This window comes from Oncorhynchus mykiss, chromosome 26 (assembly GCF_013265735.2).
Source record: "Oncorhynchus mykiss isolate Arlee chromosome 26, USDA_OmykA_1.1, whole genome shotgun sequence".
Classification (NCBI taxonomy): domain Eukaryota; kingdom Metazoa; phylum Chordata; class Actinopteri; order Salmoniformes; family Salmonidae; genus Oncorhynchus; species Oncorhynchus mykiss.
In genome coordinates this window covers 21,311,596-21,330,000 of record NC_048590.1, presented here as the reverse complement: position 1 = coordinate 21,330,000, position 18,405 = coordinate 21,311,596, and the positions used below count along the sequence as shown (strand labels likewise).

General features: G+C 44.2%; 1 protein-coding gene across 1 annotated transcript; it reads right to left on the bottom strand.

Annotated features, from left to right (window-relative positions):
- Positions 1 to 731: 731 nt before the first annotated feature.
- Positions 732 to 12,207, bottom strand: LOC110506383 (zinc finger protein 507). The gene is made up of 7 exons (XM_021585960.2): positions 12,001 to 12,207; positions 8,485 to 10,619; positions 7,910 to 8,027; positions 7,345 to 7,456; positions 5,530 to 5,634; positions 4,800 to 4,934; positions 732 to 4,645 (listed from the first exon to the last, which is right to left on the bottom strand). The coding sequence occupies exons 2-7, from the start codon at positions 10,615 to 10,617 to the stop codon at positions 4,216 to 4,218; spliced, it is 3,033 nt and encodes a 1,010-aa protein (XP_021441635.2). The 5' UTR covers positions 10,618 to 10,619; positions 12,001 to 12,207; the 3' UTR covers positions 732 to 4,215.
- Positions 12,208 to 18,405: the final 6,198 nt, after the last annotated feature.

Sequence of the window (18,405 nt, the reverse complement as noted above, 5' to 3'; positions counted from 1 at the left end):
GGTTGAGTGATGTGGAGGCCAGGTCATCTGATGCAGCACTCCATCACTCTCCTTCTTGGTCATAGGCCTTACCCATTGTTTCCATTGAGCATCTTTGAGATGTTTCTACAACTTGGGAGTCCCCCAGTGGTAAATTCAATTGATTGGACATATTCCTTCATACCACTCCAATTTAGCAGGTACACTGTTGAAATGCAACACTGCTGCGTTTATCATTTGACACTTTAGAGTCCATGCCCTGACAAATTGAGGGTGTTCTGAGGACAAAAAGTGGTGCAGCTTAATATTAGGAAGGTGTTCCTAATATTTTGTACACTGTGCATATGATCATATAAACACAATTTTGAAGTTTAGTAACAATTAACTAAAAATGCGTAAAGGTTAAAAAAAAATACAATTTTACCAAAAACTTTTTCAATAAATAAAATAGTTTGACAACCTTGTTTGTAAACTTTCAAATGATAAACTCAACCGTTTATGTTTTTCAGTAATGAAGACATGACTCTCTCATGGTAGGGTGGGGTATGCAAAATGGGTCAACTTTGAGCACCTTTAACTCCTGAATGTTTTGTTCTTCAGGTCCAACAGGTCACTTTCTGACCACTTCTACCATGGGCAAACATGTATGGAAGCCTTCATTTAAATCAAAAGGGGTGCTGCCAAAAAGTGATTTAATAAATCATATGGAATGACCCAGACACTTGTTCTTTTGAAAAAAAAAACAACCACAGTTCATCCACAAAGTATTTATTACAAAAATACATAGGCAAAGATATGACATAATACTGTCTATGATGCTCAAAATAAATAGATAGCAAGCATCGCTCTGTGGCCTCCGGAGCGAATACACACTGAACTTGAAACAAGTTAAGCACTGAACAGCGTTAATTAACAGTGTAAAAAGTGAGAGATATCACCTTCTCTAACTTTGGCTCGAAACACATACAGCTCTGTGTAAAAAAAAATAACACTCCCCGCAAATACATTTTATAGCCAATTAAAAAGCACACCCATTTTCCAACATTTTAGCAAATGTATTTATTTCAGCAACAAAAAAAACATTGGACTTAGTGTTTTTTCTTTACAATATATTTAAAAAATAGATTATAAAAAAAAAAATGTCAGTTTGCAATACTACAGTATTTCAACTAATTATGTACAGGCCCAGTCCACTGGGCACTGACGTCAATTCAACATCTATTCCACGTTGGTTCAATGTCATTTTATTGAAATGTGGAAACAACGTTGCTCCAACCAGTGTGTGGGATACATCACAGAGCAAGGGGTTGGCGTTACAGAGGCTATTCAGCTTTGACTGAATAACACCCACGACCTCCTTGGATTATCATTCTGAACAGATGGGCGCACAACAGCACCCGCGGGCAGATATAGCCTATAACAAATAGCTAGCTAATGACTACGAGAGACTCTCAGAGACTCAAAGACCAAAAAAAGGCACAAACGTTGACAGGATGAGCAAAAATAGCACATTAAAATGTCTTTGAAAATGCACAATCTATTGACGGTTACGCATCACATGGCACCCTGTAGTTGAATTGAGTAGGGACCTGGGGATAAGGGTTGGTTAAGTCAAACAAAGAACATGTCAAAATCATCCACATCAGATGTCACACAACCTAGAAGAACCTTTCCCTCCCATCCAGGTTCTCATGTCAGTTCATCGCCTAATTTCTGAAATGAAAGCCAGAGTGGTAGACTCACATGGATGCATCACCATCTGAAATCTAACATTTCCAAATCAAATAGACAAATAACAAGTAGTATAAGAGATAAATAAGCATAGTAATATATCTAATTGAGTATGCAATTTCGCCAGCAGTCTGGACATAAACTACGGAACAAATGTATTAGCACAATTTAGTCATGGATTGTGTGTGTGTGTGTGCCACTCAAGAGGGGGATTGGGCAAGACAAAATATTTAAGTGCCTATGAACGGGGTCTGGTAGTAGGTGCCAGGCGCACCGGTTTGAGTTAACATCTGCAGCGCCAATGTGTTTGTCACATTGAACATTCAGATAACCTGAAGCTTTCCCACAAGAAATACGACGTCAGATCTATCCAAAACTATTTGCACCTCTGACCCACAACCACCAATCAATTCACTTAGGCCACTAGTCAGTTCCCTTTCCCACCGTATCCCCTCTGTCTCATGGTCTGCATAGGTAAGACGATCATTAGGCTTTCAGAAAGACACAGCAAGAAGCTGCACTACAGTACGTCCACAAATAGAATCATATAAACCCCCCAGATAGATTATACGTAGCAGAAAGTGGCCTATGATCAGCATGTGGTTCTGCTTGCTTTAATTCACTGAACCACTCATTAAAATGCAAACTATGTAAATTGGGGGTGGGGGAATTAAGTGCGGTTTAAATGCAGACCGTCACGGTCTTCCTGACGTTAGTACTTTGAATTGTAAATTAACATGGGAATAATCTGCCATTATAATGAGAATTTCAGCGTGCAGAAGATAACGATTTCATTTATTTGACACATTGAGCTACACAAACGCAAATCCAGAAATCCCTCGAATTATGGATATTTAATTTGATCATAATTCCCTACACCTATCTGTCTACATAAAAACAGTAAGGGCATGGAAATGATTTCCAAGTCACCACTCTGCATACCAAAGCATGTTTAGTGTGAAACTAAATGGAAAGGTGAGTGAAGTTTGGAAATACTTTAGCAGAGGTAGTCAAACGGAAAACACCATATCTAACGTCAGTCTACAGTAGCCTATAGGCCCCATCACTTGAAAAGCTGGTCATATACATCACCCTCCGCTATTGGTCAACACAGCACACAAAGATAGGAATAGCAGGTTCATTCATAGGTTTACTATGCTAGCACACCGCTCTGTGCTAGGATGTCAATCACTCCAGCCATCCATTATCGACAAGTGCTAGGCCTATGTGGAGAAACTTTGGGAACTGCTTACCATATTCAAGGGATCAACTTGGCAATTGTTGAGCTAAAACTTGAATCTAGAAATGATTATCGTAATCAGAACAGTAATACGTAGCCGAAGCTAAACACAGTTGGGTGTTGGCTGCAATCAAAGTTCAATGATTGTCCATTTACCATCTCGCCGGGGTCTAAAATGACCACTAATATGCACCATAATTGACTGATCGTACCGTAGAAATTCCTTCCTAACCGATTTCTGCCTCAAGAAGCCTTGACGCCGTGGTGAATGTTGGTAAAACAACAACTAGTGCCAGCCTATCTATCCTACAGCTTTAGGAAACCACCCTCAAGTGGCCCATCATTACCATAAACGTACCAGAGGTCCAATAGGTCAAAATAGAATCAAACAGTGAATTAAATAAAATAAGGCTTTTCCTTTGCTCCGACATAACGGAAACCAACATGCATAGGCCTACATTGATACATATTATTAACCAGCCTGGTCTCATAGACTAGACGTAACATCGTAAACGTAAATCCAGGACACTCAAATTAGTATGATGTGTTACATTTTGTATGGTATGTATTCATTTGTGGAAGTAAATCATCCATTTCATAATGATATGTTAAGAACTACAATTTGTATTATATGTAACGAATTTGCAAAACGTACAACGTGTTATGAATTTGCTAAACGTATGCAACGTTACAAATTCTAGCTAGGTGGCTAACATTAGTCGTTACAAATTTGCAAAATATCGATTGTCTCAGATTTATGTACAGAATAATACGAAATGCTCTGAGACCAGGTTGTATTAACCCATTTTGAATATAGCTAAGATGAACACAACATGCAAGTAGATGGCATCTCTGTACAGCCTAGGGCAGGTGCCACAGATAAACTATAAATGTGAAGGATTAAATATATTAAATTATATTACAGTATTTTAATACAAAAGCTGCCATGTGGTCAATATATGTTTGCTGAGTAGAATGGACTGAGCTCCATTTGAAAATATGGAAATGTCTGTTTTCTGAGGTATTAAACGTGTCTGAACTTGTTCAGGTAGAACATTTTACTGCAACGCCTTGAAATGGGAGTTTTCCAATTTTCTGTATGTCTGAGCTCCAACTGATACACTTTTTGTAACCTTCTGTTAAGTTCATAAAATTAAGAACCAGAAAACAAGATGCAAGGTACAGTTGTTAAAATCAGACTCAGTGTGAGTAAGGGGGTAGGTTCCTGGTTCTTTGTTGGGGTAAGGGGAGGGGTAAATGCTGTCTCACTGTGCTGTGCTGCCCTCTGCTGGTTGGGCTGCTCCCTGCTGCTCCTTGTTCAGGATGATGCTGATGATGTCTCCCTCATGTTCCTTCATGTGCTCCATCAGTCTCTCCTTGCTGGTAGACTCAAAGCCACAGATACAGCAGCAGAACAGCAGCACACAATACTCCATGCCGGCCCGGGACTGGACCCCCTCCTTCCCTTGGGGGCTGTGCTGGGGGTTGTCGCTCTGTGGGGCCTGCTCTCTGGAGGACCACTGGATGAGCTCTGTTGTTGGCCCTGAGCCACCGCCAAAGACACTGTCCACAGGAACCTCTGCTAGTGGGGCTGGGTCCACAAAGACCCTCTCCTTCTTCCCACAATGCACCACACCAGACTGCTCTGCCACTGCCTCCCCCACTGCTGAAACTTTCTGCGGGGCACTGGGGGAACTACAGCCAGGGAGAGAGAGCAGGCTCACCATCAAGACAGAGACATGACCCTACACATCCCAGTTCACTGGGACCCAAACACAGGCTTCAGTCTAGAAGCTTTACAGATGGTAAAGGCAGACCGTTAAAACCTCCCCCCCCCCCCCCCACTCACCGGACGCTCTGGGAGATGGCCTCGTTGATGGCCTTGTTCACCTGCTCGTAGTTGTAGTTCTGATCGCCAGCGTGCTTCCACATGTGAGACTTGAGGGACGGAGGGTGACTGCACACATAGCCACACAGTGAACACCTGAAAAACAAAAGGAGTACGTGAGATGGGGGGTAAAGGAACAGAGAAATGAACGGGATCAAGCCTGTAGCAGTAGCGGCTGATTTAATATGCTGCTTGGGGTCCACTAATCCCCTCAACTCCATTATATCAAAAGGGATCAGCCGCACTAAAGACTCCTCAGGGAGAGACCTAGTGGCACACATGCTCTGATACCGCTTATCTGTACTGCTCGACATCATGCTCCATATACCCAGACATCCTCTATATCGACACTAAAAGCAGAGTTCATTAGGAGCTCTTTCTGATGGTCGATGAGATGGGTTCTTCTTACACTTTGGCTCTTCCTCCATCCCCAGACTCTTTCGAAGCACATAGGCCTACTTTCTCTACCTCTCCCACACCCCTGCCCAAGTCTCCCCTCTCTGACCTCGAACCCCCTGAGCCGGTCCTCACCTGTACTGCTCCAGTAGCTGAACCCTGACCCGGTCCTCACCTGTACTGCTCCAGAAGCTGAACCCTGACCCGGTCCTCACCTGTACTGCTCCAGTAGCTGAACCCTGAGCCGGTCCTCACCTGTACTGCTCCAGTAGCTGAACCCTGACCCGGTCCTCACCTGTACTGCTCCAGTAGCTGGACAGCCTGGTGCTCCTGGGGATGTCTCCTCATGTGGCTCTTCAGGCTGTTCATGTTGGTCGTGGCAAAGTCACAGCTGCAGCACCTACGGTACCAGAGAGTTGGCCAGAATTAGGGAATATCTCTGTACAGGCCTAGTTGTTAGACAGTTCATGTTGTGCTTGGCTGTTTATGCTCCGTTTACTATTCTGTTTTGGCTAGTACAGCAGGAAAAGCCTGGAGGGCCATACTGTTGTCTTGACGGCTATTTTGTTTCGAGGCTAAGCTGAAAGGGTAGCTGGCAGCACAATGTTCAGAGATGCGATACACTGTGTGGCTCAAATGGATAAGATGGCCTTAGTTAAAAGGCGTGTGCTTCCCTGTGGAGTGGTTTGAAGTGAGTCAAGGATACTAAAGCACAAGAGTAGAAAGACTGCACTCCCCTGCATGAAAGGGCTCTATTGAGGGTATATAGTGGTAAAAAATGAAAACTAACTAGATGTGTGTGGCCTTAGAGAATAAGATCCCCAGCCCCCACCCAGACGCCGCCTCGAGTGTGTGTGTGTACACAGAGCAGGGCCGATCAGCTTACATGGGTGCTGCGTTGAGAGAAATACTCCAGCTGTAGACTGCAGCCAAGGTTGATCTTTACCTAACACTCACTGCCCCCTGCTGGAGCTCTGTATCATAACATCTAGATTCTATACTTATTATTTTTTTTAACTAGGCAAGTCAGTTAAGAACAAATTCCTATTTACAATGACAGCCTACCCCGGACGACGCTGGGCCAATTGTGCGCTGCCCTATGGGACTCCCAATCACGGCCGGATGTGACGCAGCCTGGATTCAAACCAGGTAGTGCAGTGACGCCTCTTGCACTGAGATGCAGTGTCTTGGTTGATGGATTTGAGTAAGCAACATGATTACGTCATCGGTAACATGGAAAGAGGAGAATTACTGGATAACTAAAATGAACCTAATCTAGTTTGAGGGGTATCATCTGTCAGACAGCAAGAGTACTCAGCTCTCAACTGGTTGTCGCGTGGAGCACCTCACAGAAGACCAACGCCGGTAGGGGAGGTAGGTAAGATGTTTCTACTTATATCTATCTACCTGTGACTGCTAACTAAGGCAGCAATGGGTATGCTAACAAGGTTGTACAGTACAGAAATACCACTAGGCAAACAGTGGTCTCTTGCTAGATGCACAATTTAATAAAAGGGCAACTACACCCTCCCCAAAATACTTACCAGACCTGGTTTAATCATTGTTGAAAATGGAACATCCAAATGTTGTTGTTTTTTTCTATTTAAAAAAAAGTGTGAAAACCTGAACAAATTCAGAAACCCGGAAAAACAAAAACGATATCAAGCAAAATATGGAACTGATTTTATAGGGCCCTACAACTGTAGCCTGCTGACTGTTCAAAATTGCTAACAATAACACCCTTCTTGAGATTGATTGTTTTCAGGGACAAAAATAATTGTGCAATGTGAACATGATATTGTTTGGAAGTTAAAATTGTATTATTTGTGTATGAAGGGAGGGTTATTACAGGCTAGCTTGCTCATGCCACAAATTATAAATAAAATCACCTGATATTGTAATTATGCACACATCATCCACTATCCTGTGAGATCTTGACCCAGGCCAGTATTTTTTTTCCCAATTCGGGACAGTAGCTTTTGGTTGGCAGTGGCCTGGTGTGCCACTGGCAGATTTACTTGAATGTCAAGTCCTAAGGAATCCAGATTGCAATCACGATGAATCCTATTGACATTATTAAAAACACAGACAGCAGACACACAGCACCAACCTGTAAGGCTTGTCAGAGTTATGGATCCTCCGGTGGTTCCGAACTCCAACGTACGTGGAGCTGCTGTAATCACACACATCACATCTGTACACCTTCTGCGAACTGATGGAATCTGGAGAGCGGAACACTCATTAAATATTGTGGATAAAGGATGAGGTGCCAATAAAATTAAATGAACAAAACGGGTAGTGGAGAGGATAATAAGTCAGAAACATTCTTTGATTTAGATTAAAAAGACAGATCGTGTTTGGTCAAGTTGAAAAACACACTTGGCGCAACGCTCACCATTAAAAACATGATTTTATTCCAGATTTTTATTAAAGGCTTGATGGTTCTGATGAAGGCCATTGATGAAGGCTGAAACATCAAGCTTTTAATAGTCGCCTAAATAAAAAGCATTTTTAATGGTGAGCGAGCGTTGCCCTTTTATCTTTTCAATTTATAAAACATTATTTTTTTTGGGGGGGGGGGGGGGGGGGGGGGGGGTTGCACCTCGACTCGAGCGCCTCGAGTCGAGCGCCCTCCACTTCTTTCCATTGAAAAATACATTTGACAAATTCCTCACCGTCATTTGTCATCTTTTCAGATTCCTCCATGGTTGCCGTGGTTTCAGTGACAGGGGTTAGTGTTGCGTTGGTGTCGCCCAAACCGTGCTGGTCTCTAACGTGGTTCCTCAGCTGACTCTGTGGAAAGGGTCAGTAATAAAGCCAACAGTAAAAATAAAAACTTAACGAGATCTTCTGGGGGCTGGAAAAAACACACAGGCTACCCTCCCCTCTCTAAAAAAAAACATCTCTATCTATGGAGTCCGAAAAAACCACAGACGTATGACGGACTTAATGACGTCTGCAGGAATGGACGCGGTGTCTCATGAAGGTAATGAAATCAACAGGCTACTTCTCTGCTCCCTGAATCAAACTAAACCTCTTCAACTGCACCAACCAGACAAACGTCCACCTCAACTCTCACTTCAACAATCAGTTCATCTTAAATTACTGTCATTTGGGTCATGGAGAAACAAAAACTCAAGAGCAATATTCTCTCCTAGAGGTAGGAGCCACTTCAATAATACATCCCTGCCCGGGGACATTGAGGCGCACAGTCTGTCCTAATTCCGCTCTCTTCAGTCCTTCTACTCACTTTGTAATAGAAGGCCTCAGTACACTGCTTGCAGTGGTACACCCTGGTCTTGCAGTGGTTGATCATGTGGCCCTCTAGATCTTTGCTGTCCAGGGCAATGTGTTCACAGATGGGACACTGGTAGGGCTGTCTCTGGCGGTGTACTCGCAGGTGCTGCTTGATGTAGCCCTTGTTCCCACTGCTGTAGCGACACAGGCGACAGCGGTAGGGCCTCTCGCTGCCAGGGATGTAGTCCACCAGACCCCCACCAGGGTTACCCGGGTCCCCCCCTCCACAGGCGCTGACCTCCCCGGCGTGCTGGCTCTGGGCGTTGTCCTGGAGCTCCTTCAGGATGTCATCATCTGAGGCGTTCTGGTCCGAGCGCTCCTTCAGCCTCTCTATGACCGTCAGCAGGGACAGGCTGATGCCAGCCTTGGTGGGGCCCTCAGCCAGCCCGTACTCGCTGGACCCCTGTAGCTCCAGGTCTACCAGGGCTGACCCCACACTGCCCACTCCTGCCAGCTCCTCTACCGCTGCAGGGGCTCTGTCGGCTGAAACTGCTGCAGCCGTGGCCATCTCCAGGAGCCTCTGGCCCGTGTCAGGGCTCTGGGAGCATTGACCCACGATGCTCCTGATGTGCTCCGCTGTCCTCATGGGCATGGCCACCAGAGCTTCAGCAGCCAGGGAGTGTAGCCTTAGAGACTCAGAGTGGGTCCTCCTGCGGGCTGGGGGAGCATTCTCGTCACGTGGAGGGTCCGTGGTGGTCTGCTGCCTCTCACTGTTGCTCCAGCAAATCACCACCTCCTGCTGCTCGTCCTTGTAAGCAAGCATTGGCTGGTTCTCCACATGGCCCGCCTCCTCTGCAGCCAGCAGGCTCTCGTCTCTGCCCACCTCTGGGCTGGGGAGGAGGGGCTGGGTGGCCACGGGTTCCTCTGCACACGGCAGTCGCTCCACTATGACGTTGACATGGCCGGCACTGTTGGGACTGCAGCTGATGATCTTCTGGGCTGATGACAGGAGGCTGTCTGTTGTGCTTGTAATTTGATGACAGTCCTGTACAAGTTCCACCTCCGTCTCTGTGGTCACCTGTACCTCCAACATAGGCTCTGAGTCTTTAGATAGCCTCTCCTCTGTGATTGGCTCTGTCCTGGCCTCATTCCTACACTCCGCCACAGGGGCACAGAGGTCAATCTGGAAGGTGGACATCTTGTTGAGGTTCTGGGAGTTCTCTGGGACCGGGGTGAGGACCACTATGGCTTCCTCTGCAGGAGGAGCTACAGGAGGTGCTGGTGCTTCTTGTCTGGAAGGTGCCACTGCCTCGTCCTCAAAGATCGGGTAAGAGCAGTCCACCAGACCTGCGTGCTTCCATGCATGAGTCTTTAGCATTCGCTGCTGTCCACACACATAGCTGCAGATCAGGCAGCGGTACATCCCAGACTCCTCATAGCTGTACCACTTCTTCTTAGCAGGGATCTCCTCAGCACAGTCCATGGCTGTTTTGAACACAACATCCTCCACACTACCCCCCATTCCCAAGTCCTCATTCCCCTCTCTGGCCTGCTGGCTGGATACAGGGTTCTTGTTGGAGTTGCTGCGGTCGAAGTGGAGCCTGACATGGGCCTCTAGCTCCTCCTGGTGGCTGGAGGTGAAACGACACTCAGAACACATGAGGATGAGGTCACTGTGCTGCTCATCGTGCTGCCGCAGGTGCTCCTTCAGCAGGCTCAAGGTCGGGGACAGGAACCGACACAGGCTGCACTGGTAACAGGTGATGGTCCTACTGCTGCCAGCAGGGGCACTGTTGTCTGGCTTGATCTCCTCCTCTTTTACCTCTTCCTCCACTTCCCGGACTCTCTTGCAGGGGGAGGATCCACCACTGCCCTCCCTGATCTCTGGGACTCTGATGGAGGCACAGGACATGAGGGCTCTCTTCTTCCCAGCCAGGGTACATCGACGTGGGCGCTTCTCCACGATCTTGCTGAGCTTCTCGATCACCTTGATGAGGGAGTCTGCGGCCTGCTGCTGCCTCTGGTCATCATCCCTAGGCTCCATCTGGGTACCTGGAGGCGTTTCCACCCTTTCAGGGATGAAGACAGTCTCCTGTTGGCCTCTAGAGAGGGGGAGCAGGATGGCAACTCCACTGCTGTCCTCCATGCCTGGAGGAAGCAAAACAAGCCACTTAAACTACCACACTCATCTTACAAATATCGTATTGCTCTCTTTGCAAATGTGCTTCTTTCCATCTTAGACACACACAAACGAATGTTGACAAAATCTGTTTAGGCCTACACTGAGAAAGAAACCTGTTGTGTTACTAGGTTCATGACCTGGCTGGGGCAAATGTGCAAAACATAGCAGGGGTCACAGAGTACACACAGAGTACAGTACTGAACTTTGAAAGTCCTAATTTAGTTTTACCATTCCTAAATCCAATAATTATATTTGATAGGAACCACTGTGGTAATTCAGTCAAGCAGATCAATGATACTTTAATAAGGATGAATGATTATTTACCAGTGCCACATTAGAGGAAGACATTCCTGTGGTTAAGCACATTAAAGTCTGCAATTGGTACCACACTTTCCCCTTTCTGACCACAATCAGGTTCCCTTTTCTTTGGGTTCTGCTTTTAAGGAATAGCCTGTGCCTAAATATCCCTGAACCTTCTCCAGTACTGTACTACTTGGTGTTCCTTCTGCAAAAGTGACAAAGGTTTTGGGTAGGCAAATAGCTGTTTGCACAGTGCGGTATAATTTGTGGAACGTTCCAACAGGAATCTGTCCCAAAAACTCAGTATGATATCAGGTGGGCTATTTAAATACGCTTTTTTTCACTCACTACGTTTATTCCGGAAAATGTCTGTCCTCACTCTGGTAGCCCATGGACAACACGTTAAGAATATAAGCTACGTGGTGAGTTGATTGATGCCTATTCGTCAACTAGTTGAACATTGTACTTTATGACGTTTTTGGAACAGATTCCTGTTGGAACGATCCACAAATTATACCCACCCGTTTGCACAATCCAAACTACTGTATGATGAATACTGTAGTGATTGTTAAAATCCAAGACTTTCAAGTAATATTAAGGTTTTAGCTAGGGTTTGGTAGCTGACCACTTTGGCTTAGTAGCTAGTTAACTAGATGAACAGGGATATCGATGTGTGCATGACTAGGGGGACTGCCCTCTGACATAACGGGCTAAAAATAAATGCACACCGAGGCGTGGATGGTTGACGAAAGCAAAATGTGTAAAACCTCATAGCTAGCTAAATGCCAGGTAACATAGCCACAGTAATAGCGTAGGTGTGTCGATAAGATGGAGTCCAACGCTAGAGATATACATTCTTTATCTGGGGGAAAAGGGGACAGGACACGCACTGTACATGACAACAAGACAGCCACTTGAAGCTAGGCTAGCACACGAGTCTCTATTACACACACACTGTAAAAGACATCTAGCTGTTTAATTGGCTTCTCGTTTAATAAATGTCAACGGATCATGCGACTTTTATGTGTCGGTTAGGTAAGTACTTACTGATTCGGCAATTCTGAGTGATCTTTGGCCTCAAAACATAAAAAATAAAAAACGGTCTTTATCCTGTAGCAGTAAAAAGTGGCCTCTGTCTCTCACACTGCAAAATGGCGAGGATGGAGAACGGATCACGTGACTCAAACCTAAATGGTCAGGTGGCCAACATGGAATCTGTATTTTGAGACACAAACATCGGGTGGAACCAGGAACCCACCTCCCCAAAAAGTCCACTGAACAGTTGCTGACAGAATTGGTTTCTGAGTGTGTAATATGTGTAAATTCACAAGTAATATGACGTAGTAAAATGCAATTAAGCACGACATTGTAAACGCATATCAAACGGAGGTAAAGTGCAGGTGCATGCAGCTCTGTCACTGAGGGGGTTCATGTTCAATGTGCTATGTCGTGCATCATGACCTTCATTTCTCCAGCAAATATATTTTAAATCTAAAACTTGCTCTTCAACTTCTATTCACCATTTATCCCACTAGTTTGTGTAAATATGTAGTTGTCGAGCGCTCAAAGGTGTTAACATGATAAAGTGCTGCCATCTGCTGCATTTTAAATGACATTGGAAAGCTTGTTCAATTGCGTGCATGCCAATAGGTCAGAGTTACCAATTAATTTACCAATCGCATAATGTTTTGTTTGTATTCCCATTGTGATTAGTGATTTGTCCTTAACCGAGGGTCCCCTAAAGTCTGTCCTGTGGTGCACGTTAAGCTTTTAATATTTGAATCAGCTGTGTAGTGCTAGGGCAAAAACAAAAACGTGCACCCAGGACCGACTTTGGGTAGGCCATTAACATATATGAAAACCTCCTTCGTTAATATCTCTGAATAACTTGACCACCTTGACATTGATTGCACACCGCCATGAAACACAAAAAATAGGAAGATGACTTTGAAATCCTAGGGCCGAAACGCAAACGTGTTAATTTTACCTTAAACAATTGGCAAACTTTTTATCAATTTTTACTGTCGACCAAGACCTGCTGAATGTCTTCAATTCATACTTGTAAAGGTAGGCTACACAGTTTATATCAAATTAAATTATCTATATAAGTAATTCTAATTTTTTATATATATCTAACAAATATACGATAATGACCTTCATGGGGGCGGGATCACATTTACATGCTCCTGACAGGTTCTCCCACTGACAGGAAGTAACAGGTGAGCAACATGGCCGCGTTCCACTTCCTTATAAATAATTTAAATACTTAATTGACACTCAAAGGCTCTTGAAGCTGATTTGTTTTCAGTCTTAATAATGCTAAATATATGCTAATATATCCATCATTCGACAATTATTGATATAAAAAGTGTAAGTATCAATACCAATAATTATATTTTTTTCCCCAAAATGTAATTATTGATATCAATCATTTGAAATATTTGATACCAAACCATTTTTGATACAAAATATTTGAAGTATTGATTTAAAACAAATCTATTATTGATATAAACATTTCAAAACTCAATTATTGAAAAAAATCAATACAATTATTGATATAAAAAATGAAAATAATGTAATGTTAAAGTGGCTTTCCGTACAAAGTTATCCTTACTCATGACTCCAATTCCATTGAGCCATTATTGGACTGAGGGAATGGCCAGACTCTCCGACCCTGCCCAAATGCTCTGTCGAAACACAAATGGGCTACTACACCTCGCACAAAATACAGTTTTGGAAATATTTAGAACTTAAATATTTAATAACTTTCATACTTATTTATTTAAAAAATACACTACCCAGTTTAGGAGAATCACGTGATTCAGACGGAAATGTGGAATGGAATGGAATGGTCCAATGGAAATGCGAGGGCAAGGTGAGAGGTAGTCATTAAACGTGGCAATGTCAATTGTGTTAGGAAACACCACGCACAGTTATAAAAAACCTAAACGTCCCTCGTCTGTTACAAATGGTGAATACAATACAAATATTGAATACAAATGTTGAATATTTGAACTTACTCTGCCGATTGTCCGTGGTCTTGGTCCTTCAGCTGGTCAAAATTTTTGACAAAATGTCCACAGGAAAGTGGATATTACTACTTTAGAGTTGTCTAAAATACTAGTTAACCTCCCTTTTTCTCCATGATATTAAATTACTTTTCCTCATTTAGGGTCATGAACCTAACTTCAAAATGTGTCCATACTGATGTGTGTTGTAATGTCTGTGTAGATTTTGTAGACAAACATGATGTTGTGGGTCATTTTGACCCAGAGGCTTTCATGTGTATAGATATTTGCACAGGTCCATAATAAACACGTGGCTTTGATGTATATTGTTTTGACTGGTTCTGGTTGCACTTTTACAATTATGTTTGGGTGAAAAGGAGCTTTCCCAAGCTTCTCCTTCTCAGTGTGAGAGCAGCAGATCTCTGACACAGACATGCTAAAATGAGCTCCAAACAGAAAACGCTTGTTTGTGAGAAAGGAAATATGTTCAACAAATAGTTCTTAAATATCGAGTTTTTGAAATCAAATGTTCTTGTATTTCTTCTTTCTGAAAAGTCTGACAAGACAAAATGAAGTTTGGGCTGTTTTTACTTGATTATTTTAGTGTGCGGGTCAGTCTGACCCATACCACAATGACATACTTTCTTTTCAGCAAAGCAGAAGGGCTAAAACACAGGTCTATCTATGTGTGGCAATCAAGATGTGTTTCCTCATGACTGAAGGCACGTGCGCAAGACGGGAAGTACATGCACACGATGCAGGCATGCTAACAGGTTTTTAAATGGTTTTGTGCATTTGCCAGGTGATAGGAATTTCAATTTCGAGCTGCTACAGTACCAACCGCACAGACAAAGTTGAGGGGGTGTCATAGTCGAGGCGTTCTGTGAATAAAGCCAGGTGTACCTTTGCTAAACTGCGCTCAGTAAGTGTATATGTTGTTTTTGAAAGATTCGTTCAAGCTTATAGAAAAGTTAAGTTCCAAAGGTTTCCAAAACTGTATTGCTAGTGAGGATTAATGCAGTTTCTAAATGTTAAAACAATGCATCGGGACTGCAGTTCATTGGTCCAGCTGTGGTCCGTACTTTCAATTGAGAACTCAAGAACCCTTGGGTTCTCAAGAGCTCGTTACACACACTGTCACATATATTTCCACATGTAAAAAAATAGGCCAATCCCATATTGATGTGATACCAGAACATGTTATATGATAAACATTTATTTAATTTCAAATGAAACAAGGAAATAGGAGGGAAACATTACATGGATTTGTTATTAGCTGCAATACTATCAGTGGCTGTGGAGAAGGACTGTGGACACCTGAAGTTGCTGGTCAAGGCCTGCTGTTGGGTGAGTTTTTGAATACCACTGCAGCAAATAGCCATCCATAGGGTGAGTGAACCCAGTCGGTCACATGGGTCTGTGTACCCAGATGTGTAGTCCTGACGCGACCCTGTCCAATCCCTGGACAGCAGGGCCACACATTATGACAGACGAAAACCTTGTGTTCAACATTCTTGACAATCCCTACCGGCCAAACCCTCCCTAACCCGGACGACTCTATGCCAATTGTGCGTCGCCCCACGGACCTCCCAGAGCCTGGGTGCGAACCCAGAATCTCTGGTGGCACAGCTGGCGCTGCAGTACAGCACCCTTAACCACTGCGCCACCCGGGAGGGTGTGTTCTTCATTGAAAAGCATTGAAGAGAATAGGAATTGGAATTTCAGTGTACTTCCTGATTTGACTGGAATTTAAATGGTATTGACCATTACCCCGACCCTGGTAATAATGCGTGGCCCTGCTGTCCAGGGATTGGATATCATGGTCACGTCGGGATTACCTGATGTGGTGTTCATTCAGTGTATATCTATTTCCCTTGAGCTGCTGGTAAAATATGGTTGAAATCATCTGAGTGTGTGGGGTTTTGCATGCTGCAGACGAAGGCCTAGTCTCAGGGTCCAGCCAATCCAGTGGTTTAGTGTCTCGGCGTGTACTGGACTGAGCATAGTGCTGGTGGTCACTAGAGAGAGACGTTCATACAGGGCTGAAGAGAGAGGACGTGAGTTGGTCCAGTAATGCCTTGGCTGGATTTATTGTTTTAATTACATTTCCAGGCTTTTATCATACACTGTTTATGGTGGTGGTTTGTCCACTCTATGGCTTTGTTTGTAGAGCCAAAATTTTATTATTTATGGGCTTCCTTGGTTCAGTGTGGTGGTGAGTTGCTACAGTATGTTTACTGTTGTCTAAACCTATGGCTATATAGGTTTGCTGGAGTCATAATTTGACTCTAGCAAGTCAGACCTAACCAATACCCACCAAGATTTACTGTCCACGCATGATGTTTACCTCCATTTAGCTGGTTGGTTGTTAATTTGGTAGCCTACACACACAGCCGTCCACCACCATAACAACCCCCCTCCATCCACACAACAATAGTGTGTGTGTGTTTGAGTTACACAGTCCATCTAACCCCTTTATGTTAACTTAATAAAGGAATGCTATGGGCTGCTTATTATTAATATCAATCTGACGGTAAAGGGGGGGGGGGGGATTAGAGGTCAGGTTCCATCCGGTGTTGCAGTGGGACAGGCTAATGTACACCCCAGAGGTCGCTGGTGGGAGGAGCTATAGGAGGACGGGCTCAATATAATGTAATAAATGGAACGGATTCAAACATGTGGCATCCATATGTTTGATGTGTCTGATTTATTCCATGCCAGTCCTCCTACAGCTCCTCCCACCAGCCTCCTCTGGTACGCCTTTTCCCGCCGCTGCTGTACTTGGTCAAGATGCATATACATCTTCTTCCACATGATTTTATTAACTCTAATATCTACACCGCCTATTACCACAGCTGCCTCTCATTCAAAGGCACACAGAGCCTGCCATCTAATCTGAAGTGACAAACCATACACTTCGCTCACACATCACGCTGTAGCCTCGGGCAGGGGAGCCTGCTCCTTTGAAAATGTTGGAATCAGGTTATTTCTATGGAAGTATTAAAGTAATACCTCAGTTTAAGCTATTATTTCAGAAGTTTTTTCTTCACCTAGAGGGCTCAGGGAGTGGTAGAAATGGGGAGAGGGAAAAACAGAGAAAGAGATGTACAGCATTGCGATACGTTTTGACAACACCTTTGATGAGTTGACGAGTCAATATGTGTGAAGCTTATTGAGTGCAGACAAAGACAAAAAGCTCATATTTGATGGTTGTGTGTGTTTTCTATGTAAATGCTTGTTTTTTTGCGGTTGCTTGTCTATGTTTTAACGTGTGCGTGTGTGAGTGTGTGTGTGTGTGTGTGTATGCGCGTGCCTGTGTGTCTGTCTGCGTGTGTGTGATCGTTGTCAGTGTTTATTTTTGAAAGTGAAGAGGAGAAGCCCCAGAGGACTGTGTGATCCAAACCCTGTCTGATGATGCCACAACGTGCTAGAGCAGCTCTCAGTCACACCACCACTGATATTAACATCATATCACTCAAACCACATTCCACATTACTTCTCAAATTCCTATTCCTGTTACCAGGACTCCTGCATCATCACCATCACCATCACACCACACAAATCAGTACTGACATCACTTTTTAACTGAGAGCTGTTGTTCCTCTCTCCCCATCTGTCATTCCTCCATCAGTCAGCACATGCATTCGTCTTTGATGTAGCCAAACTGCCGTTCCCACTCTGACCAGCGAGTGGTGCTAGAAGCCTTGCACCACTGGAACTCTGGCTAGCGTCAGGACGTTGTGACCTTTGACATGCATTCATTTATCACCTCTGTCTACGGAGCACCATTTGAGTGCACGGCCATGGGCGGCCGTACATTATTTGTCTGCGTTCTCACTTCCCACATATCATATATGTGGGGCACGGGAGGACAACAAGGGGGGGGAGGAGAGTCTATATTGTTTTGTTGCAAATTGATGCGATCCATCTGACCATGTGACTCCTGCAACACACTCCCTAAGTGACCACCGAAGGGCTAGAATTGCATTGTGGGTCTTTAGGCAATAAGGGACGATCTATGTCCTCCATTTTGCCGGGGAGAACAAACAAAACGTCAGCCCATGTTCATATATTTCCCACTCCTTTCCCCTAAAAGATATCCTCGCCGTAGGAACATTTCTGTGGCTCGCACACGGCTGCTTTTGGAATGATTTTCTAGCGAGCCTTTGGCTTATTGTGTGGTCTCTGATCCGATTTCCCACCTCTCCGCTGTGATTTCTCATCCCACGGTTGCCTTAACGAATCTCTCAGCACTGTTTTTACTTGGAGGAAATACCACCGCGGAACCCTGCAAAATGAATACGTACAAGAATTTGAGCAGAAGCGTACCGCTTGCATAATTTTGTAGTTGCTACATTTGACTTAATCACCGCACCATGATTGTATGCAAAAGAATGCCATAAAAAAAAACTGTTTCATACAGCAATGTTCAATTTGGACATTA